The sequence below is a fragment of the Emys orbicularis genome, chromosome 6 (genome assembly GCF_028017835.1).
Source record: "Emys orbicularis isolate rEmyOrb1 chromosome 6, rEmyOrb1.hap1, whole genome shotgun sequence".
Classification (NCBI taxonomy): Eukaryota; Metazoa; Chordata; order Testudines; family Emydidae; genus Emys; species Emys orbicularis.
In genome coordinates, this window is record NC_088688.1 from 91,731,137 (window position 1) to 91,758,898 (window position 27,762).

The 27,762-nt window shown below is 42.9% G+C and overlaps 1 protein-coding gene across 1 annotated transcript in view; it reads left to right on the forward strand.

The window, feature by feature from the left end:
• FRMD3 (FERM domain containing 3) overlaps positions 1 to 27,762 on the forward strand; it is a 250,616-nt gene that overhangs the window by 140,648 nt on the left and 82,206 nt on the right. The window contains exons 5-6 of the mRNA XM_065406507.1: positions 3,445 to 3,542; positions 6,632 to 6,755. Coding sequence (XP_065262579.1) covers positions 3,445 to 3,542; positions 6,632 to 6,755 — 222 coding nt within the window. The remainder of the gene's footprint in view (positions 1 to 3,444; positions 3,543 to 6,631; positions 6,756 to 27,762) is intronic.

Sequence of the window (27,762 nt, forward strand, 5' to 3'; positions counted from 1 at the left end):
CTGGTGTTCAGTGCTGGTCTGTGGTGTAGCCAACAGAAGGTGACTGTGTCCTTTTCATCAGTTCTGTTCTAATGTGAGCAGCTCTGAGGGGGGTGGGGAAACTCTCACAATCAGGTGCCCCATTGCCCACTTCTGCCCCAAGGCCTCTCAGCTTTGCTTGGAAGTTTGTCTCAGATTCTGTAGAGCTAAAGGAGAGAATTTCAGCAGGAGCCAGTGTGTTCATCACGGATGTTATTTCTACTATCTGTAGTATTATGAGAGAGAGATTCCATAATGCAGCCAGTGTTTAAATGAATGGGTTGGTCCACACAAACTAACAATTTATTATTGCGTTTCAGATAACAAGTGAGTATTCTAACCAGTGTATAGTATAGTGGTGCTGTTAAGGTTGCATCACAACTTCAGTTTAAAGGTCAGTGTGACATTACACCCCATGTTCTTCATAGAAATATGCTTATGATATGAATATGGCCTAAGATATATTTTATGTAAGATGGGTCTTGTAAGGTATCATTGGAAAGGTTATGATTTACTGAATATGATTATCCAATTTGTATGCATGTATCATTTCTGTATCTAAAATTAGAAATATTGACTATGTAACAATTACAACTGGGGGTGTATTTGGGAGACACCCACCAGACAACAGGCCATCGGCTTTGGTGGGCCATTAGGAAGAAACAATAAGACTTTAAAGATACTAATCTCTCTCCTTCCTGAGAGGCATCCTGGGACATAGCTGTGACACTACTGGGTCAGGTGGTCCTGTCACCTGGTACTAAACACCATCTTGGACTTCTAGTAATTTACCACTAAAAGGAGGGGGAAGTCATCTCTGGGAAACAAAAGATTCCCGCCTTATGTAAATCTTATTTAAGGCTGGGGAGTAGGGCAAACAGGACTCTTCTCCATTGCCTTCCTGCCCAAGAAGAAAGACTGCTGAACGTACCTGAAGAGACAAAGGAATTGAGCAGTGAGAAAGGTAAGGGCTGAGTCCCGACTGAGGCAGAGGAGTCTAGTCTGTAAAGAGAAATAACTGGAACTCTAAGCTACAGAAACTCTGCCTCCTGCCCAAAACAACATTTAGTGTGAGAAATTACTTCTTGAAGCCAGTCTCTTTAAGATCTTACGCTTAGTATGCATGTTTTGTTTTATTTGCTTGGTGTAATCTGCTTTGTTCTGTTTGCTATCCCTTATAATCACTTAAAATCTGCCTTTTATAGTTAATAAACTTTTTTGTTTATTATTAAACCCAGTTTGTGCAATTACTAACTTGGGGGGGGGGCAAGAAGTTGTGTGTATCTTCCTCCACATTGAGGGAGGGGGCAAATTTATGAACTTACATTGTATGGATTTATCTATAGAGCAAGACAATATTATTTTGGATGTACTTTCCAGAGGGAAACACTTGAGTGCTGGGTGATTTCCTAGCTGAGTCTTCCCAGAGAGAACTGTTTGCAGATGCTGTGTGATTCTACAGCTGCTGTGTTCCTACCTGTGTGTGTGTGCTGCCAGAGGCCGGAGAGCATAATTCAGCAAAACAGGGAGAGGGAGCCCAGGCTAGTGGAGCAGGCAAGCTCAGTGAAATCCCAGTACATCCGGTGGCATCCCAGAAGGGTAGTCTAACCCGTCACAGTCAACTTTTCCAAGTCCTCTAAAATATAGATGCTTAGTCAGATTCCTTTTAAATTTGGTGTGCCTCAGGAGGTTGGAGGATAAGGTTAGTAAGCCAAACATTGAGTTATTTGAGGTAGGGGTTGTGGAGCCCTGAAAAAAAGTCATTTTTCAAAAAGTTTCTAGGTGGGGATTTTTGTGCAGCGCTAGAGATCAAACTATTGATATGATATGGGTCAAAATGGTCTCAATCTGTCAAGCGTTACCCAAGGTAGTGCTTGGAATTCACTAAATCCCTGGGGGATCAAAACTGAGATCAGTATTCAAGAACATGTTCACTTGCTTAGATGTGTAGTGTGGAAGGATTGTAATTGTGCTTGCACCAATAAAAAAAAAGTCTTTTTTAGGCAGCTGCTTTTTGGTTACCTGGGTAGTTTGAGGGAATGTGCCAATGCCATTTCCCCTTGTGATTACCCTGTCACTGATGTTTCTAGTTGGAACTTTTGTAACCTTGTGCAATGACGATCTAATAATTCATGATGCTTGCTACAAGTGGTGTCTGTTATAATATATTTATTTTATAGGGAGGTTTACTGTGAACACAGCAGAATAGTCAGGTGGTCTAATGAAAATTTTTGTTACATTGGGTGGAGAGGAGCTGGAGACCAATATTGTGTCAGGTGGTGAGGACGAGGTGGGGGTGGGGAAAGGAACAGGGAGAGGAGTTCTGGCTGTGGAGTGGGTGGGACATGAGGATGTGTGGTAGAAAAACCTTGGATTGGTGGTTTGAGAAAATCTGTATTTTACTTGTCTTGGAAGTGGACCCAAGTGGCTAATCTGCCCCAAGATCAGGAAGTAATGTGGTGTTTCCCGAGATGCACAGTGTGGAGATTTGGAATTGACAGCACAGTACCTTGACCGCTGACGGAAGATAAATGTGTGTGCTGCCAGGGTTGCCAGTGTGTGGATACTGGGTGATTCCTGGATCATGAGGTTGCAGTAGTTTGTGGGAGAGCAAGGAGTAAACGAGGACATAGGGATTGCTGATTACAGTCTGATTTGGGTAGAGAGAGGTGGCCTGCATTGGCATCATGTTCTGCTCACTTTGCAGAGTCTAACTAGTGACTTAAGAGGCAGTGACCTACCAGACGTTCTGGTGAACATGGCACGGGCAATCTCCCTCTCCCCACTTTGTCCTTTAAATAGTGTTAGTTAGAATCCTGTGGGTGAAAGTGAATGGCTTGTAAAAGGAGGTGAAGAGCATGTATATTTCAGTAACTGTGGGGTTGCCAGAATAAAGGTATTTTTTATAAACTGGGCATATTGGGACATTGCTGAAAAAGGGCAGAGTTAAGGTTGCATGGGCAACTTTTACACTTCATTTCCTGGTTTTCAGAAGTTTGAGTTTGCTCAGATGAACATTCTGAAAGGTGATGACATACCCACAAACACCTTTTCTCTAAGCTAACATAGATTTTTGACATTAAATTTAATGTCAAATTAAAGTGTCAAAACTAAATTTACAATAGGGTTCACTTTATATTGTGCTCTTCGTCATTCTCTCAGTAAAGTACTGTCACTCTTGTTTTCCTAATTATATTTTTCCAGAGGGAAGTCAACAGCTCTCTTCTTGTCAGTAGTCTAGTTTTTTTACAGGTCATACCTTCCTTCCCATTCCTCTTCACTGCCTTTCATGCAGCAAGTGAAAGACCCAGAATAGTTGACCACAATGATGGGGTCTTGGTGATAAAGTGAATACAACATGAAAAGCTCTCACAACGGGGCCACCTCACTCTTACTCTAAAGTGCTTTTTTTAAAATATATTGCAGATATCTTTTGTATCTACAAATAAAAAGGGACATTTTCCATGGTCGTTTGCTGTGCTCTTTTTCTGATGCTGCCTACCTGGGTGCCTGTATTATCCAAGGTAAGTACAACCCACAGCACACTGTGAATTATTTCAGCACCTTGAGAGTGGTATTCAATATAAACAGCAAAGGGTTTAGAAGCGTATTTCAGAATCGGGTATAAAAAATAGTAAGCCATTTGTCCTTATGTCACTCTCTCTCTAAACTTTGACATGTGCTTCAAAAATGTAAGAGGTTCAGAAGTGTAAGAAACCAGCAACAAATTAGGACATTGAAAAAAGCAAACTAATCCTGTTTTGTTTTTATATGAGAATATACAGTACTTTATGTATGGTACTCAGCTCTAGCTATAAAAGAAATCAAGGTTCTGTTCCTTGATATTTCTGAATATAAACATATTCAATTCCATATGAACGAAACAAAAGATAAAAGTTAATTGATTCCAGGGCAGTGGTTCAGATTGCATTTTTCCACCTTGAAACAAAGGAGATCTGAATGATAGTGGGACCCCAGGGAAGAGGGAGACAAGTAGATTACCATGGTGATGGGGTCTCAGTCTCTAGGTGATTGGAGTACCATCCTCATTTCCTTTACTCCTTGGTGGCCAATCAAAGGCTGTACTAAGTCAGTTTTAGAAAAGCTAATGAGCACTATAAGATGTAGCCTGTTTGTGTCTGTGTTAACTGAGGAATGGGCATGAGGGAAACAGAGTATGACAATGACATTCCAGAAATATTGGCGATGCTGGAAATTCCTGACACCAACTTAAAAATGCTAGAATAGGTTCTCCCTGGCTGTTCTGTACTGACCTGACTTTTAGGGCCAAATTTTGAAACCGGAGGTACACATGCAAAACTTGGATACGTAACTGGATCCTTATATTGGTGCAGGCAATTATATGATTGCACATACAGATTGCTAGTTAGATGTCTATCTGGAAATTTGTGTGCACAGATACCCGATATGTAGGCATACATTGTGCTGTAGTAATTTGGCAGCAGTGATGTGTTGGAAGTACATCACCAAATTCTACCATCAGATTGGAGGACTCTGATAATTACATTTGCCCTACTGCCTGTTGCATATGCCAGGAAGTGGCCAAACACCAGGAAGGGGATAGGCCTATATAAAAAGAGGGGTAGTACTGTGATGTAAATGCCAATTTTTTGCCCACATGAATGAGTGGTGAAATAGTGTATGAGGAAAAAGAGCTCAGTTGATTTCTCTTTTGAAATAATCTTTTTAAAATCTTGGTAATATTTTTAGAAGTGACACTTGTTTCTCTTATCCTTTATGTTGTTCCTAGTAAATAACTCAATTTCTTTACAATTTTGTTTACTACTTGCCTTAGGGTTTTTAATAATGTCCTTCACAATAATTTCTAAGTGATTAGCATATAGGGTTGCCAACTGTGTAATTGCACAAACCCAAACACCCTTGCTCCGCCCCTTCCCCAAGGCCACGCCTCTGCCATGCCTCTTCTCCAAGGCCCCGCCCCTGCTCACTCCAGCCCCCCATCACTCGCTGTCCCCCACCCTCACTCACTTTCACTGGGCTGGGACAGGGATGGGGTGCGGGCTCTGGGCTGGGCGGTGGGGCCGAGGGGTTCACAGTGTGGGAGGGGGCTCTGGGCTGAGCCTGGGGCAGGGAGTTTGGGTGTGGGAGGGGGCTCAGGGCTGGGGCAGGAGGTTGGGATGCAGGAGGGGGTTCGGGGTGCGGGCTCTGGGAGGGAGTTTGGGTGTGGGAGGGGTCTCAGGGCCGGGGAAGGGAGTTGGGGTGCGGCAGAGGGTGGGGGCTGTGGGAGGGAGTTTGGGTGTGGGAGGGGGTAGGTGGTTGGGGTGTGGGAGGAGGTTCCAAGTACAGGCTCCGACCGGGCGGCACTTACCTCTGGTGGCTCCTGGAAGTGGCGAAATGTCTGGTAGCAACTCTTAGTCTCCCAGACGGCTCTTTGTGCTGCCCCTGCTTGCAAGCACCACCCCCAGAGCTCCCATTGGCCATGGTTCCCCGTTCCCGGCCAATGGGAACTGCGGAGTCGGCGCTCGGGGCAGGGGCCGCGAACAGAGACCCCTGGCTCCACCTCCTCCTAGGAGCCACTGCCGGACATGTCGACACTTCTGGGAGTGGCGCGGAGCCAGGGCAGGTAGGGAGACTACCTTAGCCCCGCTGTGCTGCCGTACTTTTAGCGGCCTAAAATTTCCCGTTTTGGCTTCAATAGCCTCTGGGAGATAGAGCCCGATACCAGGAGTCTCCCGGCCAACCGGGAGGGTTGGCAACCCTATTAGCAAGATCAGCAGGAGTATATAAAGGTTTGGAAAAAGAGGCTGTATATTCTGCCTCCAGATTAGTACATGCAGCTTTTGCTGCATTAGGGAGCATTGTCCCTCATGTATAGTATATCCAAAGCCAGAATGAGGCCCAGAGCTTGATAGCAAAGGCCAACAAGGCTAAAAATATGTGCCTAATACTAGGCTTCTAAATCCATATTTAGGCACTTAAATAAGTGGCCTGATTTTCTAAAGAGCTGAACACCCAACAGCTCCCATCGAAGTCAGTTGGCCAAATTCACCGTTGCCATAAACTGGTGCAAATTCACTAATGTTAGTGAGCACAGCTTTTGTGCTTGTACTAGGGCAGGTTTAAACTGATCTATTTCAGTGTTGTTACACTGGAATAGGTGAGAGGAGAATCTAGTTCAGAGTGTTTTGGTCTGTTTAATGAAATTGCTTGTCAACAGAGTGATGAAGGGAAGATGTTTGTTTTAACTATATATATTTTTCAGAGCATGTTATCACCAAATAATGATTTTCAATTACCTTTTATAATCAATAAACTGCAAACTGTACTTTAAAATTAATTTATTGGATGGGGAGGAGTTTGTGATCCCCTAGTAGTAATGCACATTTCTCAAAGACTAGAATGAATCTCTCCAGATATTTTGTAGCCTTAGTTTAATTATGAATGCAACAAGTTTGCTTTCCTTTGGAAATACAGTTTATTGAACTCTTACTAAATTTGGCAACTTTCTGAATGACATATGGAGGTTGATCTACAGGAGGACACATGCATTCACTGTCTCTGTTTTCTGTCATTAACTTACTCTTTAATTTAACTCATTCTGCTGCTTTGTTTTGTTTTTTAACCTGTCCAGCTGAGCTCGGTGATTATGATCCTGATGAACACCCAGACAATTACATTAGCGACTTCAAGATTTTTCCCAAACAATCACAGAAGCTGGAAAAGAAAATTGCTGAAATACATCAAAATGAATTCAGGTAATTTAGGGTGCTGCTTGTGAAAGAGGCAGTGGTAAATTATTGTGTGTCTGTTTCTACACAGTATGCATAAGCCTTTTGGTTTCTGGTTATTATTTCTTTTTAAATTCTGAGGAATGTGTTGATAGTTATTTCAAAAATTAAAAAATGGGTGAAAATAAGTGCAGAAAATTAACTTAGCAGTTTTCTAGGTGAATATGAGGTTTAATATTGGGGATGGGAGGACAGAACAAAAACAACAAATAGATAACAGTAAAAGTTTGTGTGTGTATCTAATTCCCACTACAAAAATAAAACTGCGTTTAAAACTAAACCAATTCACGGTTGGTGACTTGTGCAGTTACACTTGATATAAGGGTCTTCAGTGTGAATTCCAAAAGCCTGAGGGCACAGGCTTGCAGCAGTTTTTCCAGTGTGTCTCGGTGCTCCTCAGCTCCATCCCCTCCACTGTTCCCATCCTGGGAGCAGGAGGGGGTTCTGTGCCCTGGGGTTCCTCTCCAGGCAGTGACAGATCTCTGGACCTAGCTGCTCGCAGTGGCTATCAAGGGGATGGGGAGCAGGGGAGGAGGGGCATGTCCAGTACTCATGGTGGCAGCACGTGTGTTGGGAGGATGCTCCTGGAACTCATGGGGGCACCCAGTGGGAGCAAAGGGGTGCCTGATACAGTGGCAGTGGGCGGGGGAGAAAGGGGTGCTGGACAGAGGTAAGCCTGGGGCCAGGAGGGGGCCAGTACTTACAGGTACAGCCTTCCTCTCCCTGCAGCCTCTCACTGCAGTGTTTGGTGGTCTCAGCAGTCTCCCTGCCTGTTTTGCTCCTCCACTGGACAGCTGCAGCAGCAGCCACCAACCAGCATTTACTCTCCCCGGCACAGGCATGCTGAGGAGGTCAGCAGGGAATCTAAGAGTGGCCATGGCACCGGGTCCGGGAAGTTCAGGCAGGTACAAAATCTGGGTAGAAATTAGAAAAATCCAAATACTGGGTTTTTCAAAACATGGAAATTTTTCAGAGATTTTCAGTAAAAACCAAAAATGAAGGGCCCTAAATATACATCAAGTGACGGTTCTCTTCCACACGCATTCTATACATACATGCTGTCAAAGGTGCATTATTTGACAATGCAGTGTCAGATTAAAAATATTAACAGGAATGCAAAACCCACTGTAAATCACAACTGACTGCTGCATGTGTGCTGCCAACTGTTACCATGGTATGAGGTTAGCATGAAATGGATGGCTCTGATAAATGGGCATGGCTTACACTATGAGGTCTGCTGCTGTTGATTTACAGAGTTGTGTCTTTCACGTGAATCTGATTTTTAAATGAAAACTTGGTAGCCATGCAGAGTGAGATTTATGATTTTTACAGTGAGATTTATGATACTTGATCACTTGCATTGTGTATTAAATTGCACATAGTGTCATCTTGTTTGCATCTTTAGCTGGAACTATTCACTTGTTGTAATGCTATGATTTTGTGTGTGTGTGTGTGTGTGTGTGTGTGTTTTGCATTTCTGGATGTGCGCGCACATACAAACACAGAGCAATAGCCAGGATGGTGATTTTTGCATAAATGTATTCAAATAACCTTTTTGGAAAGCTGAGGGGGATTAGATTCAGGACCCTTTCCCCCTTCTTTTCTGATCTTTAAATATGGGACCAGAGTAGACAAAAATTAAAATACTTCTTAGTCTAGTAGAAGCTAAACATGATCCTGAGATGAAGCACCCTGTTTCTATGGAGAACAAGCACTGCTTTGTGCAAGTATACCCCCTTCAGGACTGCCTAAGAATAACCAGACACAAGGTGGGTGAGGTAATATATTTTATTGGACCAGCTTCTGTTGGTGAGAGAGAAACATTTTCGAGCTGAAGAAGAGCTCTGTGTAAGCTCAAAAGCAGGTCTCTCTCACCAACAGAAGTTGGTCCAACGAAAGATATTACCTCACACACCTAGTCTCGCTTATATCCTGGGACCAACACAGCTACAACAACATTGCATATAAGAATAACATGGATAGTAGTAATAAAGGCAACTGTGCTCTTGTCATCCTGCTTAGAGGAAAGGAGCAGTTGTTGAAATGGAAGAGGAATATGACATGGAAAAAAGTAAAGAAAAATAGATTGATTGCATTACATAATGTTTATAATCCACAGTGCATTGTATACGCTTGAAGTTGTCAGGCACTAATAGGAATTTGTTGAAGCTGATGCGACATGACATGTCAGTAACAGTGAGGTGTACAGGTGAAATTTCATAACTTTAAAAAACTTTGTTTCTACAAACTGCAGTGAAAGGCAAAGTAGTGACCTGAACAGAATGTGATTTGCATGGTATTTCTGTAACTTTCACTGTAACTGTTTGTTTACGCAGAGGAGGGATGGATTGATTGTTATTTAAGGATTCAGGAATTAAGACTTGAACTAGCTCTACTTACTTTTGGATTGTATTTCTTAATTAAATAATTACTGTATTTAGCTGGGTAGATAGATGGTCTCTTTCTATGCAGCAGTATCACTTTTACCATAAAGGGGTGGGGAATGGAAACAACAAAAACCCGAACAACTTTGAAACTGAAAGTTTTCAGATTTTATATAGTTAAAGCTTTAAATATTGCCTGTGTGATAAACAGCTTAAGTGTATCAAGTGGTTTTTTTTACACCTTGAACACAACCTCAGTGACACTCTCAGCAATAGCTGGCACGTGCAGGACATCTAATAAAAAACTGTTATACCTCAGTGCAATAACTGTGCCAGCATTATCCTGTTTCCCTGCCTTTTTTCTTTTCCCAAAGCCTATATATTTGTTTTGTATCTCTTTTGTCAGGACCATAGCTTAAGTGATGTAAAGATAATATCTCATGAGTGAAGCATTCTAGAGCCACGTTAAACTTTTAAACTAAAACAATTAAACTTAAACAAAAAAAGAGAAGCCAAAAACATTCTCTCTTTTTCAATAAATATTGTTTTGATTTTAAAAACCTCTCTTCCAAACGATGTCTCTTTAAAACCTCTCTTCCAAATAGATTCCCAAAGGCACAGAACTTTCATTGATTTCATTGACAGTGTGTGTGTTAGAGAAAAGAATTTGGTCAAAACTCTTGTGCAAGAATGGACTACTCCCTTAAACAGATTGCAGAAAAATAATGAGGGAAGGAGGATGTATTAATTCAATGCATCTTGTACTCAAACATTCTTCTATAAACTTGTTTACCAAAATTGTTTTACATTAGTTTTAGGCCCTGACTTCCACTGGGACCTCAGCTTGGCCTCCATTTATACATGTGCAATCTTGTGTGCGCGCACACACAATGCGTGCATGCATTTTCTCAACACTAATGCCTGGATACAGAGGTGATAGATTCCATCACGTGTGCACACAAATTCTTGAAACACGTCACTGGCATGTTTGTCTGTCTGATCTAACCTAATCTATTCAAGTTCCAGTGCTGGAAAAATAAATGCACAGGAGTATGTATGTGCACAAGTGGAGGTTAAGGTCAAGAAAACAAGTCCTTACTTTTGTTGCGTGTAGTGGACATCGAGAATATGTTGAAAGTTGATTGTAATTGGGAAAGTGCAACATTCTATTTTTGTGATGTCATCACATTCTCAGTAATTGCAGAATGAAAACTTGTATACTATGACAAATAATCAGAAAAAGCATTAATCTTACCAGTTTTTATATATTGTTGATGTGTTTTATTAGCATGTCTTTCACTTGAGAGGTGCTATAAAATTCAGATTCCTGATTTTTCCTCCGATAAGAATAATAGGCAGATAACCAGTGAATCAGGAGTTTGTCAATCAGCCAGTGCTTTAAAAAAATCTGAGAATAGGTTACCAAGGTTTTGTAATAAAGGCATTTGAGTGATGTATTTGTTGATGTAAAGGGCAGGCCTTTGGGCCTGATTCTGTTCTCACTGATTTTAATCTGTGTTGTTCTACTGACTTCAGAGGCGCATTCTTGATTTCCACTGGTGAAAATGAATCAGCCTCTTTATTTTTAATGCAAGTCTAAATGAGTTAATACAAATCAGGATTTCTCACTTTTGCAGAATGTTGTTCCATCATCCAGGCCCCTGTAGCTTGGAATAATCTGCTTCCTCATTGAATCCCATATCATTATTCTCATGGCCCATTAACTGGGCACATCTTTTCTTCTATCCCAGTGCATGACGGAAGTATTTGTCTCCTGATGGTAATATGAAAACAGTGAAGGAAATGCCTGGGAAGTAGCTGATAGTGCACAGTGACAGCTACAGATGACTTAGTGACTCAATGAGAAGGCTTGTTCTAATTAATTAGAACAGATGTACGATGTGCTGCTTCTCTCTCTCTCTCTTTATGTGGTAGTGAAAACATTGTTAGGTTTTTATCAAATTGTGACCTTTCATGTGACCATTCTTTGAACCTGACTGCACAAATTGAATCTGATACAGAGGTTGTGACAGGCAGAGACACAACAGCTTTATAGAGCTGTGATTAATTGTTTTGTGAATTTTAATTAATGGTTTTCCACCTCAGTAAAGTAGGGGAAGGGTACTGTAACAATCGAATCAAACCTTACCATAGGCTAAATGAAGGCCAGTCCTCATAACAGATATTCTGGTTTTCATGTAATCACAAATAAAGGCTCTTTAGAAATCCAGCATACCTATGAGAAGGAGCAGTTTTTGTAACTGGATACTAGAAGCAAAGTAGATGTTGCTAGATTTAAGATGCATTAGACATTAGCGGGACTTAGTGAATGGTTCTTTAAATAAATCAAAGTTGTTTGATCTCCAGCTGTCTGACTTGAATATGGAGCCCTGTCATATTTCTGAGCATGCATCTTACATGGCTGAGGAGAAGCAAACAGGATGATCCTTAGGAGCCTTGTGACTTAAAGGACTCAGGACTCCCTCTTCGGGTTTGATCCTGTAGGATTCTGAGCACCCATGCAATGTTTTAAGTATCCTCAACTCCTGCTGAAGTATATGGGAGTTGACGGTGCTCAGCTTCTTGGAGGATTGAGCCCTAACTCTAAATTTTGCCCTGACTGGCAGAGTGATGGGGAGCAGAGATACTGATAAATGTGACTTCTGATCCTCCTGGACTTGTACCAACCAGGCTTGGTGAGCCTCGGGACATGCATGCTCCAGAGTATAATTTGCTGTTGCTTGAAAAAGAATCTGAAGAGGATGAACATTTTGCATAGAAAAAACATCTTTCTGTCCCTCTTAAAACTGGAGCTCCTACCATTAATGTCAGGCTAACATTGCACTTAGTTTTAAAAAGATGAACCTCCCACCCCCTTGCTTTTTGTTTCAAAGCCTTTTGGATTACTGCCTTCTCCCTCTCCAGAGCTTGTTTTTGCCTTTACGGTGCCCTTTACAATGATGATTGATAAGTGACAACATGAATAATATTTTTATACCACTAACAATTAAAAAAAAAACCAAAAACCCTCACCCCAGTGCGTGAGTAAAATTTTGCAGATTGTACATGATATATTACAGTAGGGTCTTTTAATCACATATTCACAAAAGGGGCAGATTTAAGGTTGCAAAGAGAAACTCAACTAAGAAATTATTGCCTATTTTTTTGCAACTAAAACCTAGCTTTAACATAGCTTTTTGCAATTAACATAGCTTTTTGTAATTAAAATTGCTATACCATTAGGGTTTGGAATCACTGCAATCAAACTTTACCAGAGCTCAGCTCCAGCTATTTATTATTTATATAGCATCATAGAGATTCACACCCTTTCCAGTAGTAGAAATATACAAATTGACAATTGGAAGATGAGGTCTCTGCCCTTAGGATCAACTTATGACTGATAAACCAATAAAGCAAAAGGACAACTTGTGGGGCTGGCTGCACTGCAGAGGGAGGGAATATAGCGGGAGGAGCAGTGCCAATAAATGCATATAGACATTTCCGATTCAGGAAAGCACTTAAATGTGCTTAAGTCCATGCCCTGTTCAGTACAGCATGTAAGGAAATGCTTAACTTTGAGTACATGTTTAAGTGCTGTCTTGAATAAGGATATCCTCTTGAATCAGGGCCGGAAAGAAGAAATAGTATCATGTTTATAAATCTAACAATATTTTAATGAAACATAATTGCAGTGCTCTGTTTTCAACAGATGATTATTTTTTGTTAAACACAATTGAGTAATTTAATGTACCTTTGTAAAGTCCTATTATATATGCTGCTGAAATGGAATAAAAATAACCATGGAAAGATTATTTTTTTATTAAATGCTGTACTTGTACAATGTGATAAAATTGTCTCTAAGTTTACATCCTAAGGACTTGATTCTGCAAATCCTTACTCAAGTAAGCAGGCATTGCTTATGCATGAAGCAAGACTACTCATGAGGTTTGCAAGATCAAGCCATTTCTCTCAGCTCAGATATGGTATGTGGATAACAGTCGAAGTTCACAAATTCTGTATTATGACTCATAACCAAGTGTCATTTAATAATTATTTTTATTACTTTCATTATTTTTATGTACAAATAGCAACATTGTTTTAATTCCAATATTGCCTTCAACAAGCAGCCCTGGCATTTAAGACAGTACAATATGCCAGATGTTATAAGGGAGAAACAGCTGCAGCAGCGCTTTAACGTGCCTTGTGTGTTCGCGGTGCAGCGCTGGGAGAGCTCTCCCAGTGCTCTAAAAAACCCACCTCCACGAGGGGCGTAACTCCCAGTGCTGGTGCACTGTCTACACTGGCACTTCACAGCACGGAAACTTGCTGTGCTCCGGGGGATATTTTTTCACACCCTTGAGCGAGAAATTTGCAGCGCTGTAAATTGCCAGTGTAGACAAGCCCTTAGTTAATATATATCTATATCTCATAGGCAGGCCTTGTAACACTGTTGCTTGACAATTCCTTTTATAAGATTCTGTTTTCAGTTGCTCTGTCTGTGCCAGACTTTAACCATTTGGGCTCAAATTTTCCATGCTGAGTGTCTGCCTAAGACTGCATTTATTTTGGAGAACGTCAGTCAAACTGGCCCAGCCACTTGAGGGAATAAGGCTAGTAGGGAAAAGGACATTGGTTCTGCCCATGTTAAAAAATTCTGGTAACCTTTTAATTAGGGCTGTCAAGCGATTTAAAAAAATTAATCGCGATTAATCGTGCTGTTAATAAGAATACCATTTATTTAAATATTTTGGATGTTTTCTACATTTTCAAATATATTGATTTCAATTACAACACAGAACACAAAGTGTATAGCACTCACTTTATATTTATTTTTGATTACAAATATTTGCACTGTAAAAAACAAAATAAATATTATTTTTCAATTCACCTAATACAAGTACTGTAGTATAATCTCTTTATCAGGAAAGTTGAACTTACAAATGTAGAATTATGTACAAAAAATAACTGCATTCAAAAATAAAACAATGTAAAATTTTAGAGCCTGCAAGTCCACTTAGTCCTGCTTGTTCAGCCAATTGCTCAGACAAATAAGTTTGTTTACATTTGCAGGAGATAATGTTGCCCTCTTCTTGTTTACAGTGTCACCTGAAAGTGAAAAAAGGCGTTTGCATGGCACTGTTGTAGCTGGTGTCGCAAGATATTTACGTGCCAGATGCGGTAAAGATTCATATGTCCCTTCATGCTTCGACCACCATCTGACAGGTTCTGCTCAATAACTATCCAAAGCAGTGTGTACCGACACATGTTCATTTTCATTATCTGAGTCAGATGCCACCAGCAGAAGGTTGATTTTCTTTTTTGGTGGTTTGGGTTCTGTAGTTTCCGCATCGGCGTGTTGCTCTTTTAAGACTTCTGAAAGCATGCTCCACACCTCGTCTCTCTCAGATTTTGGAAGGCACTTCAGATTTTTAAACCTTGGGTCAAGTACTGTAGCGAACTTTAGAAATCTCACATTGATATCTTCTTTGCATTTTGTGAAATATGCAGTGAAAGTGTTCTTAAAACGAACAACATGTGCTGGGTCATCATCCAAGACTGATATAACATGAAGTATAGGATGGCATGAAGTATGGCAGAATGCGGGTAAAACAGAGCAGGAGACCTATAATTCTCCCCCTGAGAAGTTCAGTCACAAATTTAATTAATGCATTATTTTTTTAATGAGCACCAGCAGCATAGAAGCATGTCCTCTGGAATGGTGAAGGGGCATATGACTGTTTAGCATATTCGGCATGCAATGTTCCCTCCAATATTTTCCATCCATGTGTGGAATAAATTTTATGTGCACCGAGGTAGGTGTGGATGTGCGCCACCAGTAGAAACAAAAAACCTAGATATAATATATATATATTTAAAAAGTTACTGTAGGGATAATTACTCCAGCCATGACAGGTTAGGCATTTTAGAACTCACTACTCAAAGAATTAAATTTAAGTGTAAGAGAAATACAAATTATGAAATGCATAGACCAATCAAAACATGAAAATAACACACTTTGAAAGAATAAAATTAAAGAGAATATATGTGCATTTTAGGAAGTACCAAGAAAGTATTCAAGTGATACAAGTATGTGTTGGGAAGTGAGTGTGAAAGGGACTGTGTATGTGACACAGAGACACTGTGTGTTCTGGCTGCTGGGGAAGTTTCTGAGATGCTGTGCGTTGTCTCTTTAAGGCACTCACTGAAAGCTCTCCTGCTCTGTCCTGAGCCCTGTTGTCTCCCCTCCCCTGCTCTGCGGAGATGGGGTACATGGGGAGGGGGAGACAGAGACAAACAGACAGAGACAGACAGACTGTGTGAGCTGCTGCTGGGGAAATCTCGAAGCAGTGTGCTGTCTCTTTAAGAAAGGCACTCCGTCTCTCACCATTCAGACCTCAGACTGCAGCAGCAGTTCTGAGTCCTTCTGAGCCAGGCTGTGTCCCCTCTCCCCTGCTCTGCGGAGATGGGGTACAGGGGCGGGGGGAGAGGAACACACTGACATCAGCACCCTCCCCTCACCCTCCCCCCTGCTCTGTAGCTGCAAGACAGAGTAACGTGGCTGCAAAGCAGCGGGGGGAGGGGCACCTGATGTGCATGCTCTGCTTGAATCTCTCCTGGGTGGCCACCCAAGCGCGCAGCTTACAGGGAACATAGCCGGCATGTAAATACCTTTCAGTGCCGGCTACAAAAGTGCCATGCAACCACGTGTTCTCACTGGAAGACATTGTAAATAAGAAGCGAGCAGCATTATCTCCCATAAATGTAAACAAACTTGTTTGTCTTAGCAATTGGCTGAACAAGAAATAGGACTGAGTGGACTTGTAGGCTCTAAAGTTTTATATTGTTTTTGAGTGCAGTTATGTAACAAAAAAAATCTACATTTGTAAGTTGCACTTTCATGATAGAGATTGCACTACAGTATTTGTATGAGCTGAATTGAAAAATACTATTTTTATTTATCATTTTACAGTGCAAATATTTGTAATAAAAATGATAATATAAAGTGAGCACTGTTCACTTTGTATTCTGTGTTGTAATTAAAATAATATATTTGAAAAAGTAGAAAAACGTCCACAAATTTTAATGAATTTCAATTGGTATTTTACTGTTTAACAGTGTGATTAATCACGATTAATTTTTTTGTTTAGTCGCAGTTAACTCATGCAATTATCGACAGCGCTACTTTTAATTGAAAAGCTCTATCACCCCTATAGTTTGGAGCAGGGACTTGACATTTGGCAGTGGGTTGGCCTTTGTATTATTTGCCTTTTGCTGACAATGCGAAAATCTGCCTACATTTGGCCAATTATAAGCCTTTGAAAAGTCACCATTTGCACATGCTCAGTACATACTTCTTAGATTTTAACAACTAAATTCCCCAAAGATTCTGTCCACATTGATCTTGCTCCAGCCCCAGGCTGCAGGGGCCTGAGCAAGACTTTCACTGATGAGGAGCCACATTGTGGAATGGAAACTGGGGCTAGGATACTGGGATGGGGAGTCTGGTGTGGGAGACTAGGACCGACTCCACAAGGAGACTGGGACTGGGAACCAGTGGGACATGGAAAAGGGAGAAGAGACAGATCTGATGAGGAGCCGGATTGGATAGACCCTTAGGAGTGGAGACTGGGACTGGTTAAGTGAGGAGACAGGGACTGGGAGAAGGGAGTGAGAGGTGGGGAAGAGACAGAATAAGGACTGGGTGAAGTTGAAGAGGACAGGGTAGAAGGGGTCATGCTTTGGGGAAACAGGCAGAGATGTTTGTGCCCACTAGAGCACACTCCCCTCCAGAGGCTGCAATGGAACCCAAGATTTCTGAGGCTTAGCATTCCTCGGCTGTCAGCAAATATCTGTGAAACCCACTAGCAAAGGGTCTGAAAGCTCTGTTCCACATAGAAGATTACAGTCTACTACTGCTATCTTTTAGCTCAAGTGGCAGAGATCTGTGTTGTGGACGTCAAAGTTCCAGTCCTGCTGATGACCCCTGTGGATGTCGACACGATGCCACATGATGGAATTTGTGTTTTTTCATTTTGCTTTTTTAAAAAGCCTACAAAATTACACAAAAAAACCCCTACATTAAAACAACACTATTAAGGTTGCAAAGTCAGACACTCAAAAGATAGGAAATGCCAGAAGTAAGGTTGCTTTGTGTATATGTATTATGATACAATCTGTAATTACGTGATCACATTTTTCCCACAAGTTCCTTGCCTCATTCACTACACAGGATGGACCTCCTCTGGGCATGAATCTGGGATGTGTACTGAAGGAGACAGTTGTCTGTATTACCCCGCCCTCATTTGCTGCATAAGTTGGAAGGGATGTAGTGAATGAGGCAGGGGATTGCAGGAAGAGAAGGGATGGTCTCATGGTTAAGGCAGTTGAATGCTGCCTTGGGGAATTGGATTCTATCTCCACCTCGGTCACAGAGTTTCTGTGTGATGTTAGACAAGTCATTTGCAGCAGATTTTTCACAGGTGATCACTTACTGCAGGGGTCACCAACCGGTCGATCGCAATCGACTGGTCGATCCTAAAGCATATCCCAGTTGATTGTGATCTCCGGCAGCGCAGCGGGGCTACTGCTAAGACAGGCTTCCTGCCTGCCCCGGCCCCACACAGCGCACGGAAACAGGCAGTGCGGCCCCGGGGGCGGGATGAGGGGCATGGGTCTCCCTCTGCACACTGCTCCTGCCTGCAAGAACCGCCCCTGCAGCTCCCATTGGCCGGGAGACCTGTGGGGGCGGTGCTTGCAGAGAGGGGCAGCATGCGGAGCCATGTGCCCCTGCAGGGGTCCGTTGGCCCCTTCCGGGAGTGGTGTGGGTCCGGGGTAGGCAGGTTAGTATTTGGTTTCAATGAATGTCACTTTTCTTTTATTTTGCTAAGAGAAGACTTTTGCTTTCCATGTATGAAATAGGTGGGTGGAATTCTGATATCCTTCAATTTTGTGGACTTTATGAAAAAGGACTTTGTGTTTCTCTGAACCATTGTAGTGAATCTTTGTTCTGACTCTCTCTTTTTTTTTAAGCTTTTAAAATTAATTTTCATACATACCAGTCTGCCAATGGTTAACTGTTCTTGCCCTCTGAGTATGTCCTTTTCAGTGCCCTGGAGTCAATACCCTGAAGCTGTGCAAGGTTGGTCCTGTCTGACTCAACATCCCCTCTATCAGACGAACAACTCAACAGTTAATTCCCTTTTTTTCTCTATTACTGTAGTTCCTTCTGTAGTCCCTTAACCAGACTGTATGTTTTCTATTACATAACTGACTCTGCTTCCTTGGGCTACTAAGGCCATAGTAGTTAATGGTCCATCTAGAGATGCAGCTCTTACTGTTTGACTTTATGCAACTCCTTTTACAGAGGAAAGAAAATATGCCATTTCCAAATGTTTTCCCTATTGCTGATACAATATCTGCATTCACTTTAAAGGACAGAACAATAATGCTGAACATCACAAATGTTTTTACTGGAATCAAAATGATTGCTCTCTGTTCAAAGACACAAATTCCTTGTAAACCATACAGTGTATCATATGACTTTCTAATGGAGGATTTACCATTTTGATAGTCCAATAGCTGTTGACCGCTAGCTGACAGCCAGGATTCCCTGAGATGTGACATATGAGAAGAACTGAGACTGCTGGGGTTGTGATACTCAAATTTCCTTTTCAAGACTGAAGGGGTCTGGCATATTTTTTGCTAGTTTGACTGGAAAGTACACTAGCATGAATGTCAACAAATGAAAATGAAGGCTCTCTGTTACACCAGATGTTAATTAATAATCTCTGTTTTTATATTTCTCACATGGAAAATAAATATCTTGTTGTTTGTTGTTGTTATATTACCATAGCATCTACTCATGGACCATAATGCTAGTTGCTATATGAACACAGAACAAAATGACCGCTCCTGCCCCCAAAAGCTTACAGACTAAGTGTAAGACAAGAGACAACAGATGGATACAGATGGGGAAATACAAGGAAACAATGAGACACTGTTGGTCAGCATGATAGCAGAAGTATCAGCATGCCAGCAACCTAGCTGTTAAGTTTTTCCATTATGGCAGAGGAGAGTTTTAAGGAGGGTTTTGCAGGAGGATAATTCATCTTATCACGACAGCAAACATTTTTGGTGCAGCAAGTGGAAAGGCTGGAAATGATCCCTTTCTATTAGTAAATTGCAGTCTCAAGCAAAGACATTCTTTTTCAAATGATACTAAACTATCTCCCTGAAAAAAAAAGACTTAAATAACTGTCTGTGCTGAATGTAAGTTTTCGCACAAATGTTTTGAGGCTTTTTCTTTAACACTGATCAATAACTGCTTGATGACTTATAGAGAAGAAATAATTAACATAATTGTGCCATTGTATGTTTTAGAGGTGAGAGAATTTGCAGTGAGGTAGTGAGACTACTGGGAAGCATTCTGTTTTTCCAATGCTCCAATTATATCTTAATGGTCTTTGAGAGACTGTTCTGATGGGAACTGAAATTCTTAAGGAAATGTTATACCTCTCCAGAGACCCAGTTCAATGCTAGTTGAAGAGCATTTGCTTTTCTCCAGTTTTCTCTTTGATAACTTAATCTACCAGCCAAAGGTAGAGCTGCATTTGGTAGAGAAGAAGACGAAATCTCCTTTAAAGACATCAGAAGCAAATTCTTGAAAAGGCTGTAAATTTAATTCAGTTCTCAGCTACTGTACTAGCTTCTACACCTTACCTTTTAGATTTTGAGGATGTAGATTGAATAGGCCATTTCATTTTATAGAAAAAGCAAATAATTGGTTCACCTTTTAGTTTTAGTTTTACTTTCTGGTTATTGTTTAGGGAAAGTAGGTAATAACTATTATGATAAACTTTTGAATATATTGCACCTCTGTTTAGACTGATATGCAAAGTTGTACCTTTTAAGATGATTTATTACAGTTAAAAAATTTTTTCAATCTGGTTGAGGCCAAATAAAAGAAATCAGTGATGATTGTGGGGTATCTTTCTTTTGAGAAGAAGAATGACTTTGAGGTATTAGGGTATGTCTACACTACGGGATTAATCCGAATTTATATAATTCGAATTTGGGAAACAGATTGTATAAAGTCGAATGTATGCAGCCACACTAAGCACATTAATTCGGTGGTGTGCGTCCATGTACCGGGGCTAGCGTCGATTTCTGGAGCGTTGCACTGTGGGTAGCTATCCCATAGCTAACCCATAGTTCCCGCAGTCTCCCCCGCCCATTGGAATTCTGGGTTGAGATCCCAGTGCCTGATGGGACAAAAAACATTGTCGCAGGTGGTTCTGGGTACAGCCTCACCCCTCCCTCCCTCCCTCCCTGCATGAAAGCAACGGACGGCAGACGGCATTTCGCACCTTTTTTCCTGGGTGAACACTGCAGACTCCATACCACGGCAAGCATGGAGCCCGCTCAGCTCAAGACAGCAGTCATGAACATTGTAAACACCTCGCACGTTCTCGTGGAGTTTATGCTGAGCCAGGACCAGAAAAACGAGGCGAGGAGGCGGCGGCGGCGGCAGTGCAGTGACAAGCGTGATGAGGACATGGACATGGACATGGACACGGACACAGAATTCTCTCAAACCGCGGGCCCCGGTGCTTTGGAGATCATGTTGTTAATGGGGCAGGTTCTATCCATGGAACGCCGATTCTGGGCAAGGGAAACAAGCACAGACTGGTGGGACCGCATAGTGTTGCAGGTGTGGGATGATTCCCAGTGGCTGCGGAACTTTCACATGCGTAAGGGCACTTTCATGGAACTTTGTGACTTGCTGTCCCCTGCCCTGAAACGCCAGAATACCAAGATGAGAGCAGCCCTCACAGTTGAGAAGCGAGTGGCGATAGCCCTGTGGAAGCTTGCAACGCCAGACAGCTACCGGTCAGTCGGGAATCAATTTGGAGTGGGCAAATCTACTGTGGGGGCTGCTGTGATGCAAGTAGCCAAAGCAATCACTCAGGTGCTGCTACGAAAGGTAGTGACTCTGGGAAATGTGCAGGTCATAGTGGATGGCTTTGCTGCAATGGGATTCCCTAACTGTGGTGGGGCGATAGATGGAACCCATATCCCTATTTTGGCACCGGAGCACCAGGGTACCCAGTACATAAACCGCAAGGGGTACTTTTCAATGGTGCTGCAAGCACTGGTGGATCACAAGGGTCGTTTCACCAACATCAACTTGGGCTGGCCGGGAAGGGTTCATGACGTTCGCGTCTTCAGGAACACTACTCTGTTTAAAGGGCTGCAGCAAGGGACTTACTTCCCGGACCAGAAAATAACCGTTGGGGATGTTGAAATGTCAATAGTTATTCTTGGGGACCCAGCCTACCCCTTAATGCCATGGCTCATGAAGCCATACACAGGCAGCCTGGACAGGAGTCAGGAGCTGTTCAACTACAGGCTGAGCAAGTGCAGAATGGTGATAGAATGTGCATTTGGCCGTTTAAAAGGTTGCTGGCGATCGTTACTGACTCGCTCAGACCTCAGCCAAACCAATCTCCCCATTGTTATTTCTGCTTGCTGTGTGCTCCACAATCTCTGTGAAAGTAAGGGGGAGACCTTTATGGTGGGGTGGGAGGCTGAGGCAAATCGCCTGGCTGCTGATTACGCACAGCCAGACACCAGGGCGATTAGAAGAGCACACCAGGAAGCGCTGTGCATCAGAGAAGCTTTGAAAACCAGTTTCATGACTGGCCAGCTACGGTGTGAAATATCTGTTTGTTTCTCCTTCATGAAAACCCGCCCCCTTTATTGACTCATTCTCTGTAAGGAACCCACCCTCCCCCTTCCCCCAGCTTGCTTTCAAACCAAATAAAGCCACTATCGTTTAAAAATCATTTATTCTTTATTAATAGATTATAAAAAGAGGGAGGGAACCCGGGTGGGGTTTGGGAGGAGGATCGGCGGGAAGGAAAAGGCCACTAAAAAAAGGTTAAAAAAATGACAGCCTTTTGCTTGGGCTGTCCACTGGGGTGGAATGGGAAGGTGTACGGAGCCTCCCCCCCCCCCCCCCGCGTTCTTACACGTCTGGGTGAGGAGGCTATGGAACATGGGGAGGGGGGTTATACAGGGGCTGTAGCGGCACTCTGTTATCCTGCTGCCGTTCCTGAAGCTCCACCAGACGCCGGAGCATGTCTGTTTGCTCACGCAGCAGCCCCAGCGTTGCATCCTGCCTCCTCTGATCTTCCTGCCGCCACCTCTCATCTCGAGCATCTCTCCTCTCCTCACGTTGGTCCCTCCTGTCCTCACGTTGGTCCCTCATGTCCTCACATTGGTCCCTCCTGTCCTCACGTTCACTGGCTTCTTTCCTATACTTTGAAACCGTGTCCTTCCACTCATTCAGATGAGCTCTGTCACTGCGGGTGGATTCCATGATTTCTGTGAACATATCGTCTCGCGTCTTCTTTTCCGACGCCTTATCTGTGATAGCCTTCGGGACGGAGGAGGGAGGCTTGAAGAATTTGCAGCTGCTGGAGGGAGGGAAAAAAGGAGAGAATTTTTTTAAAAGATACATTTTGCAGAACAATGCTTATACTCTTTCACGGTGACCAACACTATTCACATTACATAGCACATGTGATTTCTGTGCAAGGTCGCATTTTGCCTCTTAATATTGAGTGCCTGTGGCTTTGCTGCTAGAGATCACAGACGCAGGTCCGGGCAACAGAATTCGGCTTGCATGCGGCCATGGTAAGCCATTGTCTTTCGGCTTCTGCGCCCTCCTTTCCCACATACCAAGCAAAGCCCGTTGAGTGCTGCAGTTTTCCTGTTAACCTTCAGCAGCAGAAAACAAACTAACCCCCCCCCCCATCCAATTCTCTGGATGATCGCTTTATCCCTCCCCCCACCGCGTGGCTGGTATCAGGGAAGATCCCTGCAGGAACCAAACTAACACCCCCCACCCCGCCATGAATTCTCTGGGATGATCGCTTTACCCCTCCCCCCACCGCGTGGCTGGTATCAGGGAAGACCCCTGCTAGCCAAACGCAAAAAGCTCTGGGCCAATTTCCCCCCCCCCCCGCGCTTGGCTAACTGCAGGGAAGGATTTCTTTTCAGCCACAGGCAAACAGCCCAGTAGGAACGGCCACCTCTGTCCCCTTAATTAAATTCCCGTATTTCAACCAGGTTACCGTGAGCGATATCACTCTCCTGAGGATTACACAGCAAGATAAAGAACGGATGTTGCTTGAATGCCAGCAAACACCGGGACCATACGCTGCCAGGCTTTGTCATGCAATGATACCAGATTACTTGCTGCAAGCATGGCGCGGTCAAGTGTCCTACCATGGAGGACGGAATAAGGCTGCAGTGCCCAGAAACCTTGTGGCAAGGCTTTTGGAGTACCTCCAGGAGAGCTTCATGGAGATGTCCCTGGAGGATTTCCGCTCCATCCCCAGACACGTTAACAGACTTTTCCAGTAGCTGTACTGGCTGCGAATGCATCCCAAGTCCTCAGGGCAAAGTAATCATTAAAAACCCTTGCTTTTAAAACAAGTTTTATATTTTAAAAGGTAAACTCACCTGAGGTCCCTTCCATGGGGTCGTGGTCTTGGATACTGGGTTGGGAGGGTTGGGAGGGTACTTCAGTCAGGCTGAGAAAAAGATCCTGGCTGTTGGGGAGAACGGAGTGCTGGGTGCTCTCCGCAAGCTCGTCCTCCTCCTCCTCCTCTTCCCCGTCCGCAGAATCCTCGGGTGTGGCTGATGAGATTATCCTCGCCTCGGAATCCACGGTCAGAGGTGGGGTAGTGGTGGCGGCCCCCCCTAGAACTGCATGCAGCTCGGCGTAGAAGCGGCATGTCCGCGGCTCTGACCCGGAGCGACTGTTTGCCTCCTTTGTTTTTTGATAGGCTTGTCTGAGCTCCTTGACTTTCACGCGGCACTGATCTGAGTCCCTATTGTGGCCTCTCTCCATCATGCCCTTGGAGATTTTTTCAAAAGTTTTGGCATTTTGTCTCTTTGAACGAAGTTCTGCTAGCACTGAATCCTCTCCCCATATAGCGATCAGATCCAGTACCTCCCGTACGGTCCATGCTGGTGCTCTTTTTCGATTATCGGCCTGCATGGTTACCTGTGCTGATGAGGTCTCTGTGGTCACCTGTGCTCTCCACGCTGGGCAAACAGGAAATGAAATTCAAATGTTCGCGGGGCTTTTCCTGTCTACCTGGCCAGTGCATCCGAGTTCAGATTGCTGTCCAGAGCGGTCACAATGGTGCACTGTGGGATAGCTCCCGGAGGCCAATACCATCGAATTGCGGCCACACTAACCCTAATTTGAAATGACAAAATCGATTTTGGTGCTACTCCGCTCGTCGGGGAGGAGTACAGAAATCAATTTGAAGAGCCCTTTATTTCGAAATAAATGGCTTTGTTGTGTGGACGGGTGCAGGGTTAATTCGATTTAACGCTGCTAAATCCGAATTAAAGTCATAGTGTAGACCAGACCTTAGAAGGACCATCTTAATATGGAAAACATTTAAGTACAGTCAGTTTAAATATATTCATATAGCTTTTGATTGTTTTCATAATTTATCTAATAAAATGTATTAATTACCAAAATTTCATTCTGCCTGTCTGACTTATTCCTGCAATTTCAACTGGCTGTTACTTTACTACTAAATATTATTGTGTACACTCATCCTGATTTTGCAGGGCAGATACCCCTAACTCCAATAGTCCCAGACATTTCTATGCTTAATGTTGGCATATCTTATAAAAACAGGTATTTTGATAGTGGTTTACTTTGTTGTTTTGTTAAATCTGAAAGCTGTTGAAACAAGTGGCTCATATTTAGAGATGGCTGGATTTCAGTGCTGAATGAAGTGATCTTTGTATTTAGTCTGTGTATCATTTTGTTTGTAAAGCATGTTTGTATCATTGGGGATGAAAAGAACTAGATCAATGTAAAGATCTTTCCCTTTAACACTGAAAATTCTTTCTATTGCTGTCATTAGAGGTATCCAAGCTGTATAGCTACTGGCCAGCCTATGTTGCCATAGTAATACCAGACAGTTATCAGAAATGTCTGATAGAGAATGAATTTACATTCTTACGATCATTGTACTTAACATGCCCATTCTAGTATAAACTGCATTTGGGGGAACAAACATCAACCACAATTCACTTTGCACTTTTCAGAGGTCAGTAAAAGCCTCAATATCTTCAGCATGTATTTAAATGACTATTGTAAATCTATGGAATGTTTAAAAAAAAAAAAACATAAGCATCAGTCTGGATTAATGGGTTTCCATTTCAATCCTGATTGACATAGGCAGATGATTGTTTGCAGTGTTGTGGTAGCTGTGTTGGTCTCAATACATAGGCAGATGAGTCTATTTGAAGTGAGAGATTTTCCTGTCAAGAGGTTGTGAGCAGATCCCTTCAGCAGGTGAACCTCAGACTAAGGGCTTTGTCTTGTCCAATTTTAAAGGAGGCGGTCATTTGTCCAGTAACATTTCTTCTTTAGTCTGCCTTCTTTGAATGCCTTCTCTACAGCTAAGGAGCCAATGCAGGTTAACATCAGAGGTGACACGTTGCGGGTTGGGTATAGAGACTAGGTAGAATAAGGATCCAGTCCAGCACAAAATATCTGCACCCTTTCAAGCTTTGTAAGCCCTGTAATTAGAGTTCGTCAGAAAATGTTTCTTTCCTCCATAAAATATGTTGACAAAAATGAATATATACATTGTCATCATATTTTTTTCTACAGTATTTTTTTATTGAAAACCAGAAAATGGAATATTTTTCAGCAACAAAAGCTGAAAAATTTCACCCATTTTGGCAAAAAATATAGGTTTTATTGGGAAAAAAATTCCTGAAAGGTTGAAATTTTGCAGTTTTTGGTTGCCAAAAAATGAAAGAAAAGTTTTGGGTTTGGATTTTTGATGTAAACTCTCCCCAAAAATATTCAGAAAAATGGAAACTTCCATGGAGGGAAAACAAGCCATTTTTCATAGGAAAAAAACATTTCAAAGACATCAATCTGTAATTGTGTGTGAGTAATGGAGGGTGGAGAGAGTGAATCAGACCAGAACTAACATTTACACAGCAAGCCTGGAGAGAATTTTTGGAGGCATTGAGTTAAGGAGCAATCTCCATATGAAACCAGCTGACATTATGTCTTAGAAATTGTGACTAGAGCAGCAGTGGAACTTCTGGAGAAATCCTCTGTGTTTTTTTTTTTAAATGAAACTTCTATTGTGAATAACAAGGAACAACATTTAGATTGATTTGCATGATTTTACTAGGAATCCCTTGTGAGTCAGGAGCACATGGTGTTCAGTAGTAGGAATAACTTGCTAAAGTGGAAAAATATGGTCATCTTATGCTGTGCCATTTGTTAGAGCTGCCCAGAGACTGCTGCTTTCCCAGCGAAGTTCTCTTCTAGAAAAGGTAGTTGGAACTATGCATATAGAATGCATTTGTTGTCTTCCCCATGTTTATCATCCTCTAGCTGATCTAGACTTTTGGGACTGGGTTCTGCTGTTCACCAGCACTGAATGAATCCAGATGCCTCTCTGCATTCCAGTTAAGGATTTCTCAAGTGCAGGGTTTTTTCTGGGGTATCCAATAAAGGGGAAGTGGCCAGCTTTTCCTTCTTTGAGAGAGATATCCCTGTGGGTGCTCCACTTCAGGTCAAGGTGTGTCCCAGCGCCTTCGATCAGAGATTTCTACAGCAGAACCCCTATGGGCCGTGCATGCCCAGTGCCTGCCTCTCGAGCTGTCAGTGTTTGAATAGCACGTGCACGGCCCGGGCTCCTCGGTTCCTTCTCAACCGTCCCTGGCTAGAGACGGAGTTCAGCAGTGCTCTTTGAGATTAGTTTGTTTTTCAGTTTAGTTAGATAGTTTCAGTCATTATTGTTACTACTTAGATAAGTTACATTAACTGTTACATTTATTACTTTAAAAAACAAACAAACAAAAAAACCCTCCGGTTTCAGACATGCCTGGCTCCCCAGGCTTCAAGAGATGCGCCCCCTGTAAGGATGCCATCCCCACCTCGGACAGGCATTCACAGTGCGTACGCTGTTTGGGGGAGTCTCATCTACCTCAAAAATGCATCCACTGCAACAAATTGAAAGTGCGGACCTGCAAGGACAGGGAGCTCAAGCTTAAAATGCTGCTCCTGGAAAACTCCCTCAGACCCGCGTCTGACCCTGGCCAGCAAACCTCCGTGACACCCTCCAGAGGCAAAACAAAAGCAAAAAAATGGCCAGCTTCCTCTCCCCTCAGGAGCTGTTCCTTGGGGAAGAAGTTAAAACCCGCACCGACGTGAATCGGCTGCCCCACTATACGGTGCCAAGGCTCAGGGCTTCCAGTTGCCCGGCTCTTTCAGCTCTCCTTCAGCCACCTCTGTCAGCACAGTGCCGAGAGCTGCTACAGTGCCAACAGTACAAGCGGCAGCTGCGTCACCATCCTTTGATCTTGCGGTGCCGCTTTTGCAGCCACCGCTGTCAGCACTGAGCCTCCTGATGTCTCCAGCCTCCCTTGCAGTGCCTACCTCAGGGACTCCTACTCTGCAGAGCCAGCTTGCGCCCCTGGGACACCCTTCGGTGCACCAGCAGATGCCCCAGCAGACTCTGCCT